Here is a 21,872-nt window from a genome sequence, read left to right on the forward strand (position 1 = left end):
GCACCCTACTACCCTGTGGGAAGAGTACCAGAAGCACACAGGATGGGCCCCCCAGAGAGACCCAGGGATGGTGACATGGGAGAATCCCCTGGGAACTGTGCGAGGAACATCTCCTTCATTTCTTAGCCCTTTAAGTGACAGTGGCCAGGTGCTCACATCTGGGTCAGGAACCCTCTGCAGTAGACATGTATGGATGAAACCTTCCCTCAGTGCTACCCACCAAACCCTTACATGCACACAGCAGCATCCCTGTTCCTTCCCACCCAGGTATGGACCACTGGCCTGCTTTTGATGTCTGTGTACAGGACCTTCAAATCCTTTTGTATTTCAGTGAGTCCCCACCACAGGAAGGGGACAGATCTGTACTTGTCCCCAAGGCAGTCGGTAACATCTCAGAGTTATCAGCCAAGTAGATTCCTATTGCAGGGTTTCTAAGACATTGAGATGAAATTGTCAGGAAGGGCTGATACCTGTCATTCTGGGGTTTTGTGGATGAGGTCTGGCCCTACAGCTGGCCTCTCCTCTGCTCTGTTTCTCTGGTAGGAGAAAATTCTTACCCATGCCCTATGGCCCCAGCTCTTTCCTCTTTTTTCGTAGCCATTCTCACCATCGAAATGTCATTTCATCTTTAATTAACAGTAGGATTCTTTGTTGCCTGCAAGAGGATCCAGTTGGAGCTAAATCAAGTAACTAGGGGCTCCTCCTGGGGGCCTGGAGCAGCTTGCAGTTGCAAAGCAGTTGCTAGGCAACCAGTACTGCTTACTGCCTCTGCCTTGGGGTGTTTCCAACAGCCTTAGGCCTCCCTCAGCCTCTTTCTTGGCAGAAAGCATCCAAAGGCACAGTGTGGGGTGAGGGTCCCTAGCTTTGGGCCTTTGTGTCCTGCACAGAGAGGGAGGAGGGACGTTATCCTAGATACTGTCTCTGGAAGATGCCATACTATTATGGTTTGAATATAAAATTCCCTACAAGATCTGGGGAGCACTTGGTCCTCATCTGGTAAAGCTGTTTGGAGGAGGCTCTGGAATGTTTAGGAGGTAGGCCCTAGTCAGAGGAACTAGGTCACTGAAGGGAAACACCAAGGTTCTAGTCTCTAGTTACATTTTTACTTCCTGTCTGCCAAGAAGGAAACAGCTTCCTCCACACCTGTCCCAGTACTGTGATGTACTGCCGCACAGTCAAGCCACCATGAAATGAACCTCTAAGTGTTTCTGCTCTGTTGGACGGGCATCCGGGGACTCGGAAGCCCAGGAACCACACAGCTCTGAGGGGAGGATGCATCCCAGTGAGACACAGGAGCCCAGGAACCACACAGCTCTGAGAGAGAGAAAGCCTCCTCAGCAGAGGTGTTGCAGCTCCCCAGGGTGAGTATCCCAGCCGAGCTGAGGCCTCAGCCCAGCTCCATCTTTGCTTCTTCTTTTCTCTTCAGAGCTTCTTTTCTTGTCCTCTTCTGATGAGAGAGTCACAGCAGGCAGAAAAATCTCATGAACGAGATTTATTGAAAGGTCCAGGGTGTGGAGGGATGAATCCAGGGATGGCTGCCTTCTCTGCTCTCAGAAGTGGGCAGCCGGAAATTGGATAAAGGGCAGGCCTTCTCTAGGATTTCTTAAGGGGCAGAGCTTTTCAGGGCAGAGATTTCCAGACTGAGGATTGGTGGGATTTCAAGCCCCGAGTTTGGGAAGCTCAGAGATTGATGGGTTTTCCTGTTCAGGGATTGGTGGAGTTTTGTGCTCAGGGATTGGTGGGTTTTGGGGGGAAGCTCAGGGACTGGTGGGTCTTTCTGCATCAGGCCCATGAGTTAGTGTAGGAATTCCTTCCCGGCTGCAGCTGGTTTTGCTGAGGCACCATCCTCTGTGGCGTTGCTTGAGGGAGGCTGGAGAGGAGGTGCTGCCACTGTGGACAGCTCCTGTGAGGTATGCAGATTGAGATGTGGTGGGTGGTGCCGCCATTTTAGACATTTTACTGCTGCAGCCATAGGCTTGGCTGGAAGGAGGGGCCTGCAGCTGCTTTGACGGCTTTTGTGCTGCTCCACGTAGGGACCGCAGAGTCCACTAAAACTGTGAGCTGAAGGAAATCCTTCCTACCTCGGGTTTCTCACAGGTATCTGCTCACAGTGGTAAAATCCTGACTAAAATCCATACGCACTCTATCATCGCATCCATCGCTCATTAGAAGAATATGGATTTGCCTCACCTGCTCAGATCTAAGCTCTTCTAGGTACCAGGACAAGTACCAGATATGTCCAGCACTAAGTAATGAGGGTGTTCTTACTTGATCATTAGGAAGATGAATGCTGGCCTAGGGAGATGGCTCAGCAGCTAAGAACACTGAATACTCTTGCAGAAGAAGATCCAGGCGTGGTCCCCAGCTCCCACAGGGTGGATAACAACCTGTTAGCTCCAGTTTCATTCAGGGAATCTGATGCCTCTTCTGGCCCCCATGGACACTACACACTTGTGGTGGTACACAGTCATATATGCAGGCAAAACACTCATACACAAAACAAAAATACATTTGTTTTTAGAGAAGATGAATACACACAATACTCTTTCCAAATGAGAAGATCTAACTGGACTACACAAATTATTACGGAAGTGCAGGCAATTGTTTAGATGCCTTGTGGAGAAGAGAATGTACTGGCCCTTAAAGAAATATTTTAATTCCAGAGACAGTAACTAATACACAAAGTTGGAAATGTGACTGTCTTCCAGCGTCACTTTGTGCTGTTTTGTTTTGAGACAGATTATCAGGCTGGCTTGCAACTTGTAGTGATCCTCTTGTTGCATCTTCAGAGCACCGAGATTACAGGTGAGGACCACCATGCCTGGTTTATTCTCACATTTGTGGAATGCTTTCCTTGATATTTTTTGTGTGTGTGTGATGGGGTTTCAAGTAAACGGAGCTGCCCTGAACTCACTATGTAGCCAAGGATGCCCTTGAACTTCTGACCCTCCTGTCTCTGCCTCACAAGTGCTGGAATTACAGGTATGTGCCACCAAACCTGGTTCATAAAACACTGTTGGGGGGGAAGGGGTGTTTGTCATGTATATGGAAGCACATGTGTGTGCAGGTGTACACATATACAATGCACATGTGAATATCAGAGGACAACCTTGTGTGTGGGTCCTAAGGTACCTATCACTTTGTGTTTGAAACAGGACCTCATTGGCCCAGAGTTTTGTCAAATATATGTATACGTACACACACACACACACAAATCTCAACTTGTCACTAGCAACTTGACATCTGTCTCTTTATTATTCTGAGGCACTGTTTGAGTCAGCAGTGGCTTCCATGGCTTCCCCACTCAGCTCAGGGAGAGAGATGTAGCCCCCTGCCTTGGGTCCCCATGTAGCAATGGCACTGTCAGCCACAGAGCCCTCTCCAATGCTGTTGGGGGGGTTAGAGGTGTTATTTTAACCTTAAGAAAACTGTGATCTTCCTGGTAACCGGTGCATGTGGGTCTATCTCTCCCCACTCCTACTGTGACGGCTGCCCACACACAGAAGTGAGAGGCTTGGGACAAGACCCATTCCCTGTTGTCATCTGTTGCCAGGATCTGGGAGCTGAGCCTCCCATGCCTTCTGGTTGGAAGTGAGGCCTGGAGCTGTTGCTTGGCAGCCAACCTGTGCCAGGCATGCACAGCTGAGAGGATCCTGCAAGACCTCGAGAGAGATGATGAGCAGCTACCATTTCTAGCTTGGGAAGTAGGCCTGTTCTGTGCGCTGGCTGCCTTGAGAGGCATGCATTATGACTCCTGGGGTACTCAATGTGCCTTTCAGTTCCCGAAAACCTGAGGCACCCTCTCAGGCAGTGAGGCAAACAGGCTACCTTTGTGTCTTGGTGTTCCTTAGAGGTAAATGAAGCATACATACAGAACTTGGCTGAACATATAATCTTAGACGTTACTCTTGTATGCCCTATCAGGCTTGGGTGCCACCCTTATAGCCTATCATGAGGAGCATGTAAAATGTCTCACTGCTTGAAATAAACCTGTCTCAGTCTTAGCTCTGCTGAGGTCCCTCCAACCGGCCTGAGTCATTTATTCCCACTGCCTATATCAGAAGACACTGGCTTGGTACACAAGCGCTGGCACTTTCGGCTCTGCAGCACAGAAGAGGTAAATAAGGTGAACTAGATGAGAAAAGTATCCAAACCAGGTCCGGGTTAGGTTATGTTGACCTCTGTTGGGGTGCAGAGTACCTATCTGGGGTAGCTCGGGGCCTCTGGGGACATCCAAGAGGATCTTGAGTAGAGACATTGGACGAGGGCACAGAGACCTGGTATGCACCTACATTCATTCAGCAATCAACATAGATCATTTAATTCTCTCTCTCTCTCTCTCTCTCTCTCTCTCTCTCTCTGTGTGTGTGTGTGTGTGTGTGTCTGTCTGTCTGTCTGTCTGTCTGTCCTCAATGGCATCAACTGTGTGCCCTCTGACTCACTACAGCTCTGACACTACTCTGAGGTAGCATCAGATACCATAGGCTGAGGACTGGGTCCCCCAAAACTCTCTACCTCCTTCAGCCACCAGCCCTGGCTGTCCCATCTAAGCTTCCAACCCCAGAGTTCTAAACTGGGGTTCTTCCAACTCACTCCTCAGGTTCAAATAATTTGTTAGAGAAGGGCTCAAAAAAAAAAAAAAAAGGAGTTTACAGATTTCACATAAGATACTACAAACATCCACAGAACAGATGAAAAAATTCCCAAGATAAAGTTGGAAGGTAGGAGTGCAGGGCTGCCGTGCCCTTTCTGGGCACCTTGTCCTCAGGGACCCTGCGTGCTCTAAGCTCTATGAAAGGCCCAGGCCCTGCCCTCTGGGGTGGAGGGTGGGGGGCTATGGCGGCTTCCTTACAAAAGCATGATTGATTAACTCATTGATCACCGGTGATTAGCCCGGCCCTCCGCCCTTACTTGCCAGAAGTTTGAGAATGGGTCTGAGAGACCCAGCTCTTCACTTCTGTTCTGAGCAGCCCCGCCACAGAAGCCACCTAGATCTGTCCACCACCAGTCATTTCATTAGTATGCATGTACAGCTCACCACTATCGTGATTCCAGGGGTTTTAGGAATTACTTGGCAGGAATCAGGCTGAAAAGTGCTGAGATATTTCACAGTATCACTTTGGGAAATGCTGGCGATGTTCAAGTGTCTACGAGTCTCACTGTTCTCCAAAAGCAAGGTCCTGCAAAGCAAGGTCCTGCGGCAGGCCAGTTTCCAGCCTCAACTCCACCAGCTTTATAGAGTCATCCCTTCATCAGGTCTCTGCACAAAAGGCCTTGAAATAACACTCCGCGTTCCTCTTCCCCACAAGCTCTAAGGGGGAAACTGGCTAATTATGCTTCTCACCCAAAGTCAAAGAAATCTGCCTCCCCTCCCCTCCCCTCCCCTCCCCTCCCCTCCCCTCCCCTCCCCTCCCCTCCCCTCCCCTCCCCTGTGTCTGACCCCGTGTAGCAAAAGGACATTTTCCCCTCTATCATCTGGACCTTCTCCTGAACAAACTGACAAAGACAAACGAAACCGGAGAAAAAGTATACAGATCTGTGAATGTGCAAACACGGAAAAACCAGAACACAGAAAGTCACAAGTGCGTGGCCACCCACCAGCTCAGTGGGGTGCAAAAAAAGGCACACCCCACTCCTGTTGGGGAGGAGAGAGTGTAGACAATTTTGAGATGACTCATATGTGACTTTTAGGGGGAACCTAATGAGCGTTGAGCATATACAACAGCCCAGGACAGAGTCTCACGGGTCATAAAGTAGACAGTGGTTTGTAAATGATTCTCTGTGGGACCAGAAGAGGACAAGGCATGTGACAAGTCTATTCTGCCACTTGAATAGATAATAAAAAGCACAAGGTCAGAGGGACTTGAGCTTTGGGAGTGTGGGCGAGTGTAAGACGACCCCCCCTCCCCCCAGCCTCTCATAACTTTGGTCTTTGGAGTTCTGTTTCCTGGGCTCTAACACTCCGGCTTCTTTCTCACCGGAAGGAGAAATAACAAGGCTAAAGCTGGAGAACTTAGTGCAGACAGGATATGGGAAAGGGCTCTAATGAATAACAATGTAACATGCATCCGGGTTGCACTGGTTGCTGAAGACTCTTCCCACCTCCCCCAACCCTAGCCCCACCCCACGCCATCCCTGCAAATCTCCCCCATGCTGTCCTCTGGAGTTTGATTATTTCAGCTGCAGCCTAGCTCGGGAAGAGCACAGTCTCTCGCTGGTGCAGCCCGCTTGTTAAACTGCCGAGGGATGGGGGCTGTTTCCACAGATGTCTGCTCTTGGGTTTTCCTTTGAATGACCTCTTTGCTTCTGGTTTCCATGGAAACAGCCCTAGGAGCAAGGACAGCTGTGAATCAAGACCCTCATCAGGAGGGACCCTCTCCTAAAAACAGGTTGACAGAGTGCAGGAGGACAAGAACAGAAGGGCTGAGGGAAGGGAACAGTGAAGGAGGAAGGACTGAAGGAGGGAATCTTCTGGAAGGGAGAAACTCTGATCACAGCTGAGCCAAAGGCAGAGTCTTCAGGGAGTGGGAGGGCCTTGGAGGGACTCTGGAGGACGACAGTTAGAGCCCCCAGGAGCTTCCATGGCAGGTCAGATAAGGACATCCTGGGAGGATGGAATTGATGACATCAGCTCCTAAGAGGAGACAAAGACATAAATATCATAAATAACCATGACAAGGTAGCGAGTGTGACCTGCTCACTGGCCTAGATTGTAAAACTCCTCACCTTATTCGTATTGCCACAATTCATTGCTTGGGTCCTTACGTGTTCTTCAGACAGGAAGATAGTCCCTAAATTATTCAAAATCCCCAGGGTCCTCCTAGTCAAAAGAGCCCAATGGGAAAGTCAGCTTTGCTTGCTGACCCCTGAGGAAGGACAAACGACTTCTCTATGCTGTCATCCTCGAGGCTCCAGCCTGGATCTCTTCAGGGGAGAGGGACACTAGACCATAATATACAACAAGAGGGGCTGCCGGCTTCAGACCAGAACCCCACAGTCCCATTGCTCACACCGCAGACCCCAGAACCCCTGTGGATACCTACCGCAGCTAAGTGTCGCTGGCAAGTGAGAGGGGCTCTTTGAAGAAGCACAGGGCAGGCAAACTGAGACCCACCGACCACAGCAGCTTCTCCTTCATCTTTTAAAGTACCAGAGCACTGTGTCCTCCTGCTTAAGCTGCTGATGTAATTCTCCTTTTAAGTTTAGAAAACACTAGCCTATGGGAAGGTGGCAGGGTACTATTGCAGTCACCTCAAGCAAAGCCAGGATGGTGGGCAGACATGGGCTCCTAATTAGCCTATTCTCTCCTTTTCAGGAACCACTGGTACTTGTAAGCCCTCTCTGTCTTTCTTGTCCCACTCAAGAGTGGGCATGTGGCATTTGCCCAGGAAGCACAAATGCCTGTTGATTTTGATTGAAGATGCTGGCGCTTCCCCATGTCATCCTGACACCATGCATCTATTATCTTCCCCAGGATCACAATTATGAGAATGGATGCTAAGAAGCGTCTGCTTTGAACATCTCCAGGCTTCACCCTACCTTGAAAGAAAGCCAGGCTTTGGAGCCCCAGCCTAGATGGAGAAAGTGCCACAGGATCTGTGAAGGGAAGGCATGGCAATGGTTCAGGGAAGGTGGCTAGACTCCAGAGCATGATTTTGGTATGAGCTCTCTGGAAGAGACACCAGAGCTGGTGGGAGGGGCAGCTTGCAGCCATGAGGGAACTGTAGGACAAAGTCTTGTGTCCATGTAACATAGGAGTCTACATTCATAGGCCTGGTTCTTAGCCACCGAATCTGCGGCCCCCATTCCCCTATCAAGGGCACTCTCTTATTTCTTTATTTCATTTTATTTGTTATATGTGTCTGGGTGCTTTGCATCATGCTCACGTAGTTCCTGAAAAGGCCAGAAGAGGGCACTAGATGACCTCAGACTAGACTTCCAGACTGCTGTGACCCACCGTGTGGTCACTGGGAATGGAAGCCAGGTCTTCTGGAAGAGCAGCAAGTGCTCTTTACTGCTGAGCCCTCTCTGTAGGTCTTGAGGAGCCTCTCTTTCTAGAATTCATGCAGGATTCCCGGAGCTAGAGAGATGTTTAGGGACAACGGGGTTAGCAAGTCTTTGTAAAATGTCCTGAGCTCAGAGCCGGGTGTATTCAAGTTAAGAAACTAGAGGAAACACACATGTTCTATTCAAGTTCACAGAGTAAAAGCCTTGTGGACTGGATGCTCCCACTTAAATTCAGGCATTGAAACCCCAACCCTGGGACCTTAGGGGGCCAATTAAGGTAAAATGAAATGCTAACTGTCTGACCCAGACAGTTGACTGTCCCTATCAGAAGGAATCAGAAAACTTCTTGTACAGACCCAGGCAAAAGCAAGGAAGAGCTCTCACCAGGAACCAGACACAGAGCCAGGCCAGACCGTGAACATTCAGCCTCCAGGGTAGTGAGAAATGTCTTTCTGCCACTGACGCCATACCCCAGACCCTCCATCAGCCCCTGGCTGTACCTCTGATATCTGACTGTTCCCCAGAGTGACATCCCAGGGAGGAAATAGCAACAGCTCTAAGCTCTATTAACCACCTACTACATCTGTGTTTGTCAAAATGGTTTAAACACCTAGCCTCTGCAGTTAAATTGACTTTAACACTCCAGAGATGCTGGCCTGATGCCACCCTCCGTGAATGCCAGAAGTCCATTTGCCTGCTTGGTTCTGAAAGGTTTCTCACCCTCTGGTCCAGCAGGTGCAGGCAAGCCTACCAAGCGCCACTGTGTTGGCACCTGTCCCTGCCTTACTCTATAGCAACTGATTGTACCTGGTGGCCTCCAGAGAAAGCAAAGCCTCAGCTGCTCCTTCAGGGGGAAAGAAACGTTGTTTCGAGGGCGAGAGTGGCTGCGGGGTGGGGTGGGGGGCCTGTTGAAAATATGGCAGGGGCTTCCAGCTGCTGGAGATAGTCCTTCCCAAAGCCTAAGAACATCAGTCTATTGTGCATGCACCACATGCGAGTGGGGTGTGTGTGTGTGTGTGTGTGTGTGTGTGTGTGACTGTGCTGTACAACACCCCTCCCACTCTCTCCCACCTCCTCCTCCCACCCCCCACTCCGTGCAGATAAGTTTTGGTTGTTTCTCAGGTGACTGCCTCAGAACAAAGGCAGGGTCTGGGGCCTCAAGGTGAGCTGCTGGCTTGCTCCCTCAAGCATTCCTTTGAAGTGACACCTTCCAGTCTCCTCTGCAGACATCAAAGGACAGAAGGCCTCACTTCTGCTATATCTCACAGTGAATGTCCCCACCACCACCACCACCACCATCACCACACTCCCGACACAGAGCACTGTTCACAAAGGGAAGAGGAGACAGGCACTTGCTCACCTTCAGTGCCTGTGGTCTCTCTGCCCTGGCCTTACCAAGAAGCACAGCTGAGAAGGTGAGAGGTACTATAGTAGTAGTTTCAGGGTGTGTACCTCAAAATCAACACCTTTATGAGTCTTTTAGTCCCCTGTCCTCAGAATGGGATTCTCACGGTACCCTTTGTCAGCCACTCTGTTGCCCCCAAAGGATATTGTCCCCAATGGAGCTGGCCCTCGGAGGAGCATGGAGGATTTTGTAGATAGCATCTCCATATAGGTCCTTAGGGATGTGTCTACCCCTGCTTGGTTGATACTCTTTTCATCCCAGGCTAGAAAGCTCATCCTATCTTTTCCTCGTTGACATATCAAGCTAGTCCTTTCACATCCTTTTGAGTCTCTGCAGCTGCTACTGGGCCTACAGTCATTTCAAGCATCTTTGAAATTACTGGTTATTCACAGTAACTTTCTGTAGGGTAGAATTTTCTATGTGGGTGTTCTCAGAAGCCCAGGGCATCTTCACTGTGTTACTGTAATGACTCCAACTTCAAAGGGTCTACAGGGAGGGGACTCTAACAGGGCTGACTGAATGCAGTTTATGAATAGGTGCTCTCCAGTCAAATCCTCTGGGAGCCAAGGGGATAGGACCCACCCACCAGTTAGCTGGGGTTAACCGAAAAATGTCTGTTAAGGGACAAGGATGTCCCTGATCAGCCTTCCACATCCAGGTCAGGCCTTGGAACTTAGGAAAAAGGGGTGACTTGGACCTAAGCCTATAGGGAAATGCCTGTCAAGTGTGCTGGTAGGTGAGGAGGAGTTCCCTGTAAAGAGAGATACATTTACACCATAACTAGACCCAGAAGGGAGCATCACCAGTAGAGGATGTGTAGTCAACAGGTCTCTTGAATTGGGCCTCTCATGGACACAGAGCCAGTGTCACGGTGGGGAGGATGGAAGAGCAGGCTGAAAGGGACTGAGTCCAAGTGTGTGGGGCCTTTGAGACCCAGTGGCTTCACAGACAATTAAGCACCAACGTGACTGAGCATCAAACTGCACAGGGTCTGGATCCTCACCAACTGGGAAGACCAGCTATGCACCTGATAACCACCTGTGACCTACTTGTTACAGATAAGACCCCTATAACATCATACCTGATACCCAGGGGTCACATTGTTCAATCCCTTGGCAGGGGCCATTAAATACCAGTTCTTCTCTGGAGCCAGAAACTGAAGCCTGAGACAAGGTCACAGTACATTGTATGAATTTATTTGGTCAGTCATGTTAATCGAATTGGTTTTCCAATTAATTTTTGCTAGATCTTGCAGCTGTACGTGTAGCCAGTGTGTCAGGTTTTCCAAGGCTGAGTACGAATAAGGTCACATTATGGCTGAACAATAGCTCCTAGCCCCACTGGCTTTAGTAACAGGAATCTGGCTTTTTTCACAACTAAGTGCTGGGTTTCCCACACTCGCTGGCTGCATTCTGCTGTACTTCAACACTAACAGTGATCCTCCCCATTTCTGGTACTGCTGAGCCAACTGCCACTTGAGCCACCATTGGACTGGTGACACACACCAGGCAAGTCTCCTTCACTCACTATTTTGGGATGAATCAGTGGGTTCTCAAACCCTATCCCCACCCCCAATCTCCTGGTCCAGGGTCACCAATCTGAGACACAGCTGTACAACTCCAGGAGCCCTGTCCTTACCTTTCCCCAGTTTATGGCTTTAGATTTCCTGCCCTCTTTGGTAATGGTACTCTTGGGACCTAGAGATCTTTCCAGCATAGAGCGTTGCTATACACACACCAGGTTTTAGCTCTGGTCATCCATGGGGAAGGTGGCTATTCAGCCTACTAAAGCCTTTGCTCTGGGTCATCTTGCCTGGCAGACACACTTGCACATGGAGGGGACCACTTGACTCTGTTGGATGGGTGAACAGCTCCTTTTACAGAGAGAACACAGAGGAGGTGGTTCCAAGACCTACCCCACTCATGGGTGAACCTGAAGCAGCTGTCTATCCCGGTGTCACAGGTATTATCTCTGTCCAAGACAGCAATGGGACAAAACAGCATCCAAGGCTGGGAACCTCATTTCTCAGGTCTGCATAGCCCTGAATCGCCACCAATGGGTCCCTGGAGGCCCAGCCCTGAGATGGGGCTCTGGTCCTGGTCCTCACTCCCCTACAGCACCTGCCGGTCCTTAACTCTCTCTCCTTAACTATTCCTTCAGGTGGCTCCACACTGAACACTGCCACAGCCACCATGCCTGGAAGTGCCTACCCTTCATTGGTTTCCAGTGGAGTGGAAGTGCTAGACTCACAGGAGGAAGCTGCTCTCCCTACTTAACTTTCCTATCCCCTCCATGCATCCTTCCTGTCCGTCTGCCTTCCTCTTGCTCCTCTTCTTTCCCTCCCTTGTCTTTCCCTTCCTCCCTTCTCTTCCTCCCCTTCCCATTCCTCTTTTCCCCTACATCTTGCCACACCTCCATCTTCTGCTCTGTGGACAGCTCCCAGATTCTAGCTACAGTTCCATCTTCCCCTGCCCCTCCCCATGTGCTCATCCCACCCCTGGCCTCTGACCCTGGATATTCTACCTAGTTAGCTTTTCTTCCTAAAGCACACGAAGTCTCCTGGGATTCTTCCTGTCCCACTCCTTCCGTCTTGCAAAAACACCCCACAATTTATCCTTCTAATTATTTTACTCTCTCCTACGGCTGAGCCATGGAGAGTGAGGCTTTCAGCTGTCGCTGGGAGCTCCTTCTCCTGAGCCAGAGGAGCCGATGAAGGTTCCCACGCTGGTTCAGCTGTCTGCCATTTCCCTCCAGGAACTGGTGAGGCCCTACCACCTTCCTCAAATGCAGACCTTTGTGCTGCTTGGTGAAGATAGCCTTTCCCAGCCCCCAATCCCTGGCCAGCTTCTTAGATAGAGTCACCCAACCAGGCACAATAAGGACAACTTCATTCTGTTACCGTTGAGCTGAACCAAGTGAAGACCAGCTCTTCCTCATCCCCTTCATACTGGTGTAATGCACTCCTTCCTAGGCTGTCCAAGTCAGAAGGCTGGCCACCTTCAAAAGAGCTCTCTTTTTAGGCTAAATCTTGCTTAGTCCTGGGACAGCATCGCTACCAGATGGCAATAGGAGAGGGGGCACCAGTTCCAACTCTAGCATGTCTCTTTCCTTCCCGGGGTATACTTTACTCCCTTGCTACTCTGCCCCTTTCCACTGTGTCCCCATTGGCTCTGTCATGTCTCCTGTTTCCACACAACCTGCTTCACACAGCCCCCCTCCCTCCACCTAATCCTTCTCAGCCCTTAAAAAGCCCTCTTTGTCCTCATTTCTGTGAGGTAATCGCCAAGAGAGCTTCAGAAGAGACTGGAAAAATAGTACAAGCTTGCTCCATCTTGAAGACATATTTCTTCCCTAGCCCTGAATCACCACAAAACCACTCTAAATTCCCTGCCCTTTCGCTTCCTTTCTAGACTCTCCAACAGAATGGAAAGATGGGAAAGCTGAGATACAGACTTTTCAAGCTACGTTTTGGGTTTTGTTTGTTTGTTTGTTTGTTTTTGGTTCTTCTGCTTCATACATTTTAGACTTAGAAATGAAGAATTCACCTGGTTCTTTACCAAACTCAAAACAAGTGTGACATCTGTCACCCATCCAGGTGATGTGAAAAGGTTGTAGGAGTATAAAGAACAGAGATGGTACTCAGCGAGTGTCAAAAGCCAAGCCAAGCCCAGGAGGGTCTTTATGAGAATTTAGGACTGTGTTTTCCTTCCCTTGAGAGAGGTACCTTCTCTTAGCCCCTGGAGACCATGGTATCCTGGTTGACCAGCTTGATTGTGGAGGGCCGGTGGGCCTTGATGCGCATGCGAAATTCTTTGATGACAAAGTAGTAGCAAAAAACATCAAGGCAGCAGTTGATGTTGGAGAAACACAGAGACAACTGCAGGAACAAGCTGATGCCCTGCTTCATTCTGCAGTCCAAGATAAAGCGGTTCCTCACCAGATACTGCAGGAAGAAGCCCAAGTGCACTGGGAGAAAGGAGACCACAAAGATGACAAGATTGGTAGCAATGGTCCAGATGCAGGCTCTCTTTTGTACCCAGCCCTTAGTGTCTCTCTGTTGGACCCAGTCCTCAGTGCTGTCTGGACGGCGCAGCAGGATGTGAATACTCCTATAGGAACAGAAGCCCATGATGCCCATGGGAAGGAGGAAGCCAAAGATCTCCAGGGGGAAGAAGACACTGGCACTCCAGGTGACATCCGACATGTTGTGAAAGCACTTGTATCTCTCCACTTCCCTGTGGAAGGTGTAGATGGGGATGCTTCCGATCCAGACCAGCATCCAGATGATGCAGCAGATCCCAAAGGTCTTCCTGGGCGACCGGAGATGGCTAGCCAGGATCGGGTACTGGATGGCCAGGAACCTGTCCAGGCTGATGAAGCAGATGGTGAAGACACTCCCATACATGCTGATGAAGTAGAGGCACTCCACCAGAGTGCAGAAGGACGGCAAGGGGGACTCCACTTGTGGCAGGACCATCTTGAATGGGAGGGAGAGCACCAGCAGTAAATCGAAAACAGCCAAGTTGATCATGTAGATAGAAGTGGCGATATAGTCCAGCTTCCTCTTCTTTAGGAAGGCACTGAAGCCTCGGATGGCCAGTAGGTTGAGAACCAGGCCAAGGAGGAAGGTGGGGATATGGACTGCCAGCTGCAAGGTTCTGGTAAGCTTATCCACGGAATCGAATGAGCAGTTGTCACGCTCTGGCTGGCTCATGTTCGTGCCTGCAACACCAAGAGTAGATGAGAGAGTTCCTCTCACTCCTCTCACTCAACAAAACAACTTGGCAGGGGATGATGGGCCCTTAGCGACCCATGCTTAATGTACTGCAAGCAGTAGACACAGAGCAAGGGGCTGGGAAGATGGCTTGGGGATGAAGCCATGCAAGTAGGAGGACTGGGGTTTAGACCTCCAGAACCCACGTGAATGTGGATGGGTATAGTGGTCCATTTAATAATACGGCTGCATGGGGGGATGGGGAGACTGAGATCCCTGCAACAAGCTGAGTAACTAGAGTAGCTAAATTGGTGAGAGAGAGAGGGAGAGAGAGAGAGAGAGAAAGAGAGAGAGAGAGAGAGAGAGAGAGAGAGAGAGAGAGAGAGAGAGAGAAAGATCCTGCCTCAGGATATAAAGTGAAGGTGATTGAGGGAGACAGCTGCCTTCAACCACTGACCATCACATGCACACACACACACACACACACACACACACACACACACACACTCCTACAAAAACTAGACTCTTCTGTGCACGAGCCTCTCTCCTTTTTTCTAAAATCAGAGCTCTTATCGAAAGGAATAACAACACAATCTCTGAATCATGCCGGTTTAAGCAAAGAGAGAATTTCACACCATTGAATGCTACCAGGCCTGGTGGTGTGCGTCTGTGGTGTGAACCTGTCATCCAGAAACTGGCAGCGGGTAGTGCCAAGAGTCAAGAGGATCGCTTTGACAACCTAGACAGGCCCAGACTCAAACTTTAGAAAGAGTAGGAAGAGGCCAGGGGATACAGCCCAGGGATGGAGCACCCGCCTAGCGCATGCAACACCTCAGGTTGGGTCTCTGGCAACACAAACAGGAGGAGAGAGGGGCGGGGAGGGAAGGAAGGATAAGAGAGAAGGAGAAAGTATTGGGGTGCACCTGGATCAGGGTTCCAGGGACTGTTTACAGGCTCCAGCTTCTCTGTAAGCATGGGACCCTCTGAGCTCCCTCCTTCACTGTTCTTGATGTCTAGGCAGTTGACTCTGCCCCTGACTGCGGAGGTGATTCTGACCAGCACATCACATTCCCCCCTGGACACAGGAACTGATTTGTCCACTGGGTCAAGGGAAGGTGTGCTGCCTGTCCATGGCAGTTAAAAGCAATCAGATCCACGCCTGGGCTCTTTCTGGGTGGCTTGAGATGGAAAGTCTGCAGCAGCTGCAGCTTCTGCTGCCCTTGAGGAGAAATCCAGGCTGAAAATGAGTCTTCGTGGAAGAAGGGACATTGCCAGAGGGAATGACATGGGAGAAGGACAGGAGGGCCAGGGCTGGAGGTGTGCCTTCCCAGAGGCAGGACCTTGGGCAGGTCTGGCTTATGAGTCTGTCCACTTTAGGAGGGTAAGACTGTCATTGTGGGATTCGGTATAAAGGAAGGGGGTACCTGGAACAGACTAAAGAGATAATCAGCCTATGTCCCCAAAGCTATACTTCTAAAGAAATGAATTAGGACCTAATGCCTGCCTTCCTTTCACTAATCCACCTCTGCCCGCCTTACCCTTCTCTCTCTCTCTCTCCCTCTCTCTCTCTCTCTCTCTCTCTCTCCCTCTCTCTCTCTCACACACATACACACACACACACACACACACACACACACACACACACACACACATCCTTTCTTCTACTTCCCTCAAGTAGAAGAAAGGACAAGCTGCTAGCCCACCAGGCCCTAGGCATTGAGCGGCCGTGTTCACCAGCACACAGGGCCCCTGCATAGAAAGGTGGTTTCCACCTGGCCTCTTCTTTAACCACCTGGAGAGCAGGCACAACCAAGGCCTGCTCCATCTCTACTTTTGTCCCTCCTTCACCCTCCCCGAGGTCCTGACTACCAAGAGAGGGACCCGAAGATGCAGAGAAGGGATATCAACATAGCCTGTCACCAGAGAAGCTGTACCAGTGTTTGGGGTGTTGCTTTTATCTTATGCTATTATACTGAAAGAAAAAAAATTAAGCTAAAAAAGCAATTTGGGCGTATATCTGAAGAATACAAAAGCACACGCCGCTACTGCACCCTAGGGCCTCAGTTGTATTTTCTAGAGCTAACCATACACGACAGTAGATTTTCTCCAGGAGTCTTTAGTTACAATCATATTTTTATAAACATATACATAAATATGGCATCTTTGAATTAAAAAAAAAAAACACTATACTACAGTTCTGTCCCTTGCTTTTTCAGTGAACAAAGTTTCTTAGCAATTATTCCTCATGAGTATACATGACTCAGTTCTCTCTAGTAGCCTCCCTGAATTCATTGTGTGGATGGAACATCACTCATTTGACCAGAAGCTTAGTAGCAAACATTAAGGCTTCCATGTCTTCCTGGGTAACAGGAATTCCGCATCCCTCATCCTTGTGGCTTATTTCTTTGCTACATCACCACTGCAGAGAGAATTCCCATTCCCTGGCTGTTTCTCATTGCTTACAGCTTCCTAGAAAGTATGTGAGGAGAAAAGACTTGGATATTTTGGGGTGGGGAGTGGTGGAGGTGTGCGCATGTGTGGAAGCAGAGGTCAGTCGGCATCAGGGTCCTTCTCTGTCACGCTCCACCTTTTCCCCCCTTTGTTTGTTTTCTGAGACAGAGTCTCTCATTGAACCTGGAGCCGGAGATCCAAACTCAAGTCCTCATGCTTGTACCATTGACCCCCATCCCATCCCAGCCCCAAATTTAGGTATTTTAAAGATCCTAAGTGGAATACCATTCCCAAACTCTTTATAACCCCTGTTGAAAAGAAAAAAAAACTATACAATAGACATATAGACATATTTATAGACAGATAGACCCTTTATTGAGTGTTATCCACTAAACACTGCAGGTACACCAAGCGATCCAGATGGCTTCCTATGAGTCTGTGCTTTCCTATGTGTGAGCTTTTCCTAGGCTCATGTCACAGAGACACAGGAAATCACCTCTCCCATGACAAGTACTTTTTGACCAGTGCTGGCTAGTTTCATGGCAACTTGATACAAACTAAATTCATCTAAGAGGAGGGATCTTTAATTGAGAAAATGCCTCCATAAGATCCAGCTGTAGAGCATTTTCTTAGTGATTGATACAGAAAAGCCCATCCCATTGTGGGTGGTGCCTCCCCTGGCTTGGTAGTCCTGGGTTCTATAAGAAAGTAAGATAAGCAAGCCATGGGGAGCAAGCAAGTAAGCAGCATCCCTCCATGGCTTCTGTATCAACTCCTGCCTCCAGGACCTTGTACTTCCATATTGCTGTTTATCATCAAAGGAAGTCAGGGCAGGAACTCACTACTTCTGACAATAAATAACACATTATATGGAAGAGTGAAATAAACTCTTTTTTCCCCAAGTTGTTTTTGGTTATGGCATTTTATCACGGCAATAGTAACTTCAATAAGACAAGACCCTGGTGCTGTGGTAAGTGTCTCCTAGGGTTGTGCTGAGGAACCTCTGGCAAGGGTCTCAAACTCAAGACTCCCATGTAACTCTGCTAAGGGTAGGATGGTAGAAGAGACCAGAAGCAGGAGGCTTAAAAGAAGTGCATAAAGACAGGCTGCTTCCTCCTGACACAGATATGCAGAGCACCCCAGGCCGATCTTAGAAATAGCTAGTGTGACACGGAAGGTACAAGGTAAACTTTGGCATGTTTGGCTGCCATACAAGCACAATGGCCCGAGTTCAGATCCTCAGAACCCACCAAAAAAGCACAAGATAGGGGTATGTGCCTGTAACCCCAGGTGGATCCCTGAAGCTCATTGGACAGCCAGTCTGTATCTACAAGCTTCTGTTTCAGTGAGAGATCTTGTCTCAAAACATAAAGGTAGAGAAAGTTTGAGACAAGACACCTAACACTGACCTAGGGCCTACATGTGTATAAGCATGTATGTGTGCAAGCATGCACAAGCTGGATAGGGTAGGATACACTTGTAATCTCAACACCTGGGAACAGAGGCAGGAGGACCGCTTGAGCTCAGGAGTTCAGGACTGGATTGTATAGCACAGTGAGACCACCAGCAAAAGGAAAAGAAGGTTGAAAGGTGTGGTGGTTTGAATCAAAACTGCCACAGGAAGTGGCACTATTAGGAGGTGTGGCCTTTTTGGAGGAGGTGTGGCCTTTTTGGAGGAGGTGTGGCCTTGTTGGAGGAAGTCTGTCACTGGGACTGGGCTTTGAGGTTTCAGAAGCTCAAGCCAGGCCTAGAGGTTCAATCTCTCTTCCTGTTGCCTGTGGATCAAGATGTAGAACTCTCAGCTCCTTCTCCTGCACCATGTCTGCCTGCATGCCGCCAGCTGGCCTCCGACTCAGGAATCTGCCTGCCTCTGCCTCCTAAGTGCTGGGATTAAAGACGTGTGCCACACCATTGCCCAGCTCATTATGGGTATCTTAATATATATAAATGTACTCTGTGGTGTGCACACTACGACTCATTTCTCAGAATATCTCCCCATCTTTAAGTGAGGGATAACTCATTATAAGTGAGAGATAGGAAAGAGATGATATTTTGAGTATACAGAATGACATTAGATGTATGCTTTGTATATACAAATAAGAAATCAGGGAGAGGAAAGGAGAAGAGGCCCTACCTTCCCTACTTCCTTTGATACAGTTTTGGCTTCTTGGCTCACTTGGCTCAAGTGATCTCATGTGCTTGGGTCACACACATACACACCATGCTTCCCACCATGATGATAATGGACCAAACCTCTGAACTATAAGCCAGCCTCAATTAAATGTTTTCCTTCATAAGAGTTATATAGTCATGGTGTCTCTTCACAGCAATAAAACCCTAACTAAGACAGAAGGGAAGGAAGGAGGGAAGGAAGAGATAAACAACAAACAGCAAGAGAAAATTGGTCAAAAGAGATGATCTAAGCTGAAGGGATAAATCAGAGAGAGAGAGAGAGAGAGAGAGAGGGAGAGAGAGGCAGAGAGAGACAGAGGGAGAGAGAAAGAGGGAGAGAGAGGGAGAGAGAGAGAGGGGGAGAGAGAGGGAGAGAGAGAGAGAGGGAGAGATACACAGGGTTCAGCTGTTAGCAGTCCCAGCAGAACTACCTTAAAGGTCCCATTTAAATTCCTGAAAGACATCAAATAGACCTATCTCAGAAGGTGATCTTTGAAGCCAGAAGATGCACTCTACAGAGAGGCACAAAGCAATCAGAAATTGAAGAAGTTTCTTCCAGCTAATGGCAGAGTTATTAGAGGGTCTGAAATATTAATATTCTCAATTCCCTCTAAGGGTTGAGGGGAATCATCTTTTAACGAGTCTTCAAAGGGGGTGGGGCGGGGCTGAAGTGATGGCTCAGTGGTTAAGAGCATTTGCTGCTCTTACAGAGGACTGGAGTTCAGGGTTCAGCTCCCACGTGGAGATTCACAATGGTCTACAACTCCCCTGGGGATCTGATGCCCTCTTCTGGCCTGTGGTACATAGACACAAGAGGCAAACATTTCATACATACAAAATAAAACAAATAAATCTATTTTTTAAAATCTGAGTCACCACAGGAATAAGGTAAGAAGGCATAGCTGTACTCCAGGAAAGAGAAGAAACAGACACCCTTAGAAAAGACAACGCTACTTACAATAGAGACCAGTCCATACTCAACCTAAGGCAGGAACTAGGGCACCTTCTGTTCCGGCCAACCCAGGACTGCAACAATCTACAGATAACACTGTAGGTTACTCTTGAGTCCCTTCAAGTCAGAAACAGTTGCTAAGACATAGTTAGACATCCAAGAAGCTGATTGCGTAACAAAGCAGGAAGAGGGTGAACATTCAAATCCTAACATGGCTGCCCTTGAGAAAGGAGAGGGAGGAAGGAAGTAGGTAAGAAGAGCTTTTCATCCACAGTCAGCTTTGAGTATCATGGCCATAGTCATGGGGCTCCTAAACCCAGCTGCCTTGAATGAAAATGGCCTCCATGCCAGGCGTGATGACGCACGCCCTTAATCCCAGCACTTGGGAGGCAGAGGCAGGCGAATTTCTGAGTTCGAGGACAGCCTGGTCTACAAAGTGAGTTCCAGGACAGCCAGGGCTACACAGAGAAACCCTGTCTCGAAAAACCAAAAAAGAAAAAAAAGAAAATGGCCTCCATAGGCTCAAAGGGAGTGGCATTATTGGGAAGTGTGGCCTTGTTAGAGTAGGTGTGGCCTTGTTGGAATAGATGTGGCCTTGATGGAGGAAATGTGTCACTGAGAATGGGGGCTTTGAGGTTTCAGAAGCGCAAGTCAGGCCCAGTATCACTCTCTCTTCCTGTTGCCTGCCAGTTTGGATGTAGAACCCTCAACTACTTTTCCAGCACCATGTCTGTCCTGCACAACACCATGCTTCCCAGTGTGATGATAACGGACTAAACATCTGAACTGTAACCAAGCCCAAATTAAATGTTTTTCTTTATAAGAATTGAGGTGATCATGGTGTCTCTTCACAGCAATAGAAACCCTAACTAAGATAAATTCTTATAAAAAGAACGGGAATCGTTCGGTGCCGTCATCTCTGTTGGCTGGGAGTAGGTCTGGAAGGACATCACTGTGAACTTCAGGGGCTTTGAGGCTGTGCATCTTGTTACTAGTACTCTGGGCAGCAGGTTTTTCTGGAAGGGCGATCAGATCAGGCAGCAGCACCAGCAGAGTGGTCCTGATGCTGCCTAGATATGAGACATTGCCTAGCATCCCAAGGTTAACATTGGGACTGTCCCAGCTTCCATCCTGGTAGCAGCACCCAGTGGTGGGCTACTTCAAATGGAGATTGCTGGGCTCCCTTAATTCTAGAAGTATTTGAATGGGGGATAAGTTCAGCCTCCTACCAGGAAGAAGGAAGAATTAAAAGGGGAAAGGTCAAGGGCCAAAAAACAGAGCCTGTGTAAGAGCTGAGGGGCTGGAGGTGGCTCTGGGTCATTTGCTTCCTGCAACCCTGTGAGCTCTAAAAATTGACATTGACTTAGACAGAAAACAAAAACCACTGAGAAGGTAGAAGCCAGTATCCTTGCAAAACATATGGACAAAGAGTCATGCCCAGGTGTTCTGCTGACACCTTTATTTTATCTTGTAAATTATTTCTACATTGATCTATTTAGATTGCAGATAGCCTTTATTGCTGAAGATATGCATTAATAAATCAACCGTGTTCCTTGCACACCTCTTTGGAAACACTTAACACCAGCAGAGATCTGGGGAAGAACATTTGGGTAGAAGAACCTCCTAACCAGCCAGAGGGTGGCTCAGGAGTGAAGAGCACAGAGGGGTTCTCTCAAGTGTGTCCCCTCCCCTAAATATTGCTTCCAAGTTTCACACTTCTGAGAGTCAACAAGAAAATTTAGAGTGAATATCAGGTGGGGCTCCTTGGAACCAAGCCTAGGCAGCAGAAACTATAGAAGGGGCCTTTGGAACGAACATGGTAGTGACAAGAAATCATGGCAGTGTAAGAGATGATCTTACAAAAGGCTGGGGTATCGCTCAGTGATAGAGCACCAGCAGGCAAGAGGCTCTGGGATGGGGGGGGAGAGGAGAGGGAGAGGGGGGAGAGGTAGCAAGAGCAGACAATTTGTGTTTGTAAGGTTCAGTTCAGGTCACAGTTACAGTTTCAGGCCTCTCTTCTCTGCTGGCCTCTTTACTTCAAGCCCAAGATAAGGGCTGCTGTATAAAGTATGCAAATCAACAAGGAAGGAATAACCAAGTTTAGGTTGTAAGAGTTGTGGACAGTGAGTGACAGACAGTAACTAGGACAAAGCAGGTACTTGCTAATATTC

General features: G+C 48.8%; 1 protein-coding gene and 1 long non-coding RNA gene across 11 annotated transcripts in view; one reads left to right on the forward strand and one right to left on the reverse strand.

The window, feature by feature from the left end:
* Positions 1-751: 751 nt before the first annotated feature.
* 4933407L21Rik (RIKEN cDNA 4933407L21 gene) lies at positions 752-4,025 on the forward strand. The gene is made up of 3 exons (NR_037692.1): positions 752-1,361; positions 2,740-2,805; positions 3,554-4,025. It is a non-coding gene; the product is annotated as an RIKEN cDNA 4933407L21 gene (long non-coding RNA).
* Positions 4,026-5,489: 1,464 nt separating this feature from the next.
* Positions 5,490-21,872, reverse strand: part of Gpr55 (G protein-coupled receptor 55) — a 58,363-nt gene continuing 41,980 nt past the window's right edge. For 6 of the 10 annotated variants that reach the window (XM_030253716.1, XM_030253705.1, XM_030253706.1 and 3 more), the window contains one exon: positions 10,587-14,134. In XM_030253716.1, the coding sequence (XP_030109576.1) occupies positions 13,143-14,126 (984 nt within the window). In that variant the 5' untranslated portion in view covers positions 14,127-14,134 and the 3' untranslated portion in view covers positions 10,587-13,142. Of the gene's footprint in view, positions 6,635-10,586; positions 14,135-21,872 lie in introns of those variants that run through there. The other 4 variants (XM_017320337.2, XM_011247986.3, XM_006529459.4 and 1 more) reach the window with 2 other exon arrangements.

The sequence above is a fragment of the Mus musculus genome, chromosome 1 (assembly GCF_000001635.26).
Source record: "Mus musculus strain C57BL/6J chromosome 1, GRCm38.p6 C57BL/6J".
Lineage (NCBI taxonomy): Eukaryota > Metazoa > Chordata > Mammalia > Rodentia > Muridae > Mus > Mus musculus.